At 38.1% G+C, this 1,346-nt stretch overlaps 1 protein-coding gene across 1 annotated transcript in view; it reads left to right on the forward strand.

The window, feature by feature from the left end:
* Positions 1–1,113, forward strand: part of LOC103749350 (adaptor related protein complex 1 subunit sigma 2) — a gene marked incomplete at its 3' end in the record, with an annotated part of 8,781 nt that extends 7,668 nt beyond the window's left edge. The window contains exon 3 of the mRNA XM_008852222.2: positions 995–1,113. Within this exon, the coding sequence (XP_008850444.2) occupies positions 995–1,113 (119 nt within the window). The remainder of the gene's footprint in view (positions 1–994) is intronic.
* Positions 1,114–1,346: the final 233 nt, after the last annotated feature.

Here is a 1,346-nt window from a genome sequence, read left to right on the forward strand (position 1 = left end):
CTTGGAAAATTTGAGGGCAAGTATCAGTTTCTCTTGAGGGATAGGTCCTTTTTGCTCTCTTTGTCTACTGTCTTGGAGCTGTTCTTTTCTGCAGTTTAGTCCACAATCTTAGATATCTCCTTTTGAAAGCAATGCTGTGCTGTTAGAAGCTAAAATAGTAGTTACCTGTACAGGTGAGAGCTTATGAGTGGAAGAGGGCACAGGAAGGGCATCTTCCGCTGGGATCTGCATGGGGGAGTGTAGATGGGTTCAGTTTTAACTCATCGAACCTTTATGACAAGATTTCTGTGTATATATTATCCTTCAGTTAAATGTTCTAAAGCATTGATCTTACATTGGCCTATCTTTGGTAAATCCTTCAGTTGAGAGATAGTGAGGGTTGATTTTTCTTCCATTTGCCTGTAGTTTGAATCAGTCACATAGTATATTTTGTTCTGATTAAGTAAACTTAAAAAAAAAAAAAACTGGGTCAGCTATGTTTTCAAATGCTCAGAAAGGAACCTGAAAGGAAGAAGCACAAAGCCCATTATTATCCCTAGGTTGACATGATGGAGTGATTGTTTTTTCTCTTTGCCTGTGTTTTCCAAAATTTCTCTTACGCATTTATTACTTTTGTAGTGTAGGAGAAAAAGAATGTTTTAAAAGAAGAAATAGGGGCCTGGAGAGATGGCTCAGCAGTTAAGAGCACTGGCTGCTCTTGCAGAGGACACAGGTTCGGTTCCTAGCACCCACCTGGAGCAGCCATCTGTAACTCCACTTCCAGGGGATCCAACGCTCTCTTCTGGCCTTGCAGGCATTACACAACATGGGAGCCCTTACATATGTGCAAGCAAAAACTCTCATATACATAAAATATAAATAAAGAAAAAAATTAAATAATCATGACTATTATGATTATAATAAGCACAAGGTCTTTTGCAATAGGACATGAAAATCTACTTTGAAAGCATGATTATAGGATAACATTTTTTCCTACAATTCTGTTTCAATACAGATATGCTAGTCTGTATTTTTGCTGTGCTATTGAGGATCAGGACAATGAACTGATCACCCTGGAGATAATTCATCGTTATGTGGAATTACTTGACAAGTATTTTGGCAGCGTAAGTAATAGTAGTATTGTTTTTTAAATCTCTAACAGGTTTACTATTAGTTGTCTTAAGGATTCTAACTGCAAGGAGAGGGCAGTAATGACTATTTCTTGTCAGTACATCTAGTCAGCTTTCAGAACCTCTGGCCCTACAGACTTATTTAATTAGAATGCTGAGAAGGAGTTTCAAAATAGTAAAGTTGAGGGGTTTGGAGAGATAGCTCAGTTGGTAAAGTGCTTGCTGCCCAAACACCCA

The sequence above is a fragment of the Nannospalax galili genome, unplaced genomic scaffold, assembly GCF_000622305.1.
Source record: "Nannospalax galili isolate Female #2095 unplaced genomic scaffold, S.galili_v1.0 scaffold325, whole genome shotgun sequence".
Lineage (NCBI taxonomy): Eukaryota > Metazoa > Chordata > Mammalia > Rodentia > Spalacidae > Nannospalax > Nannospalax galili.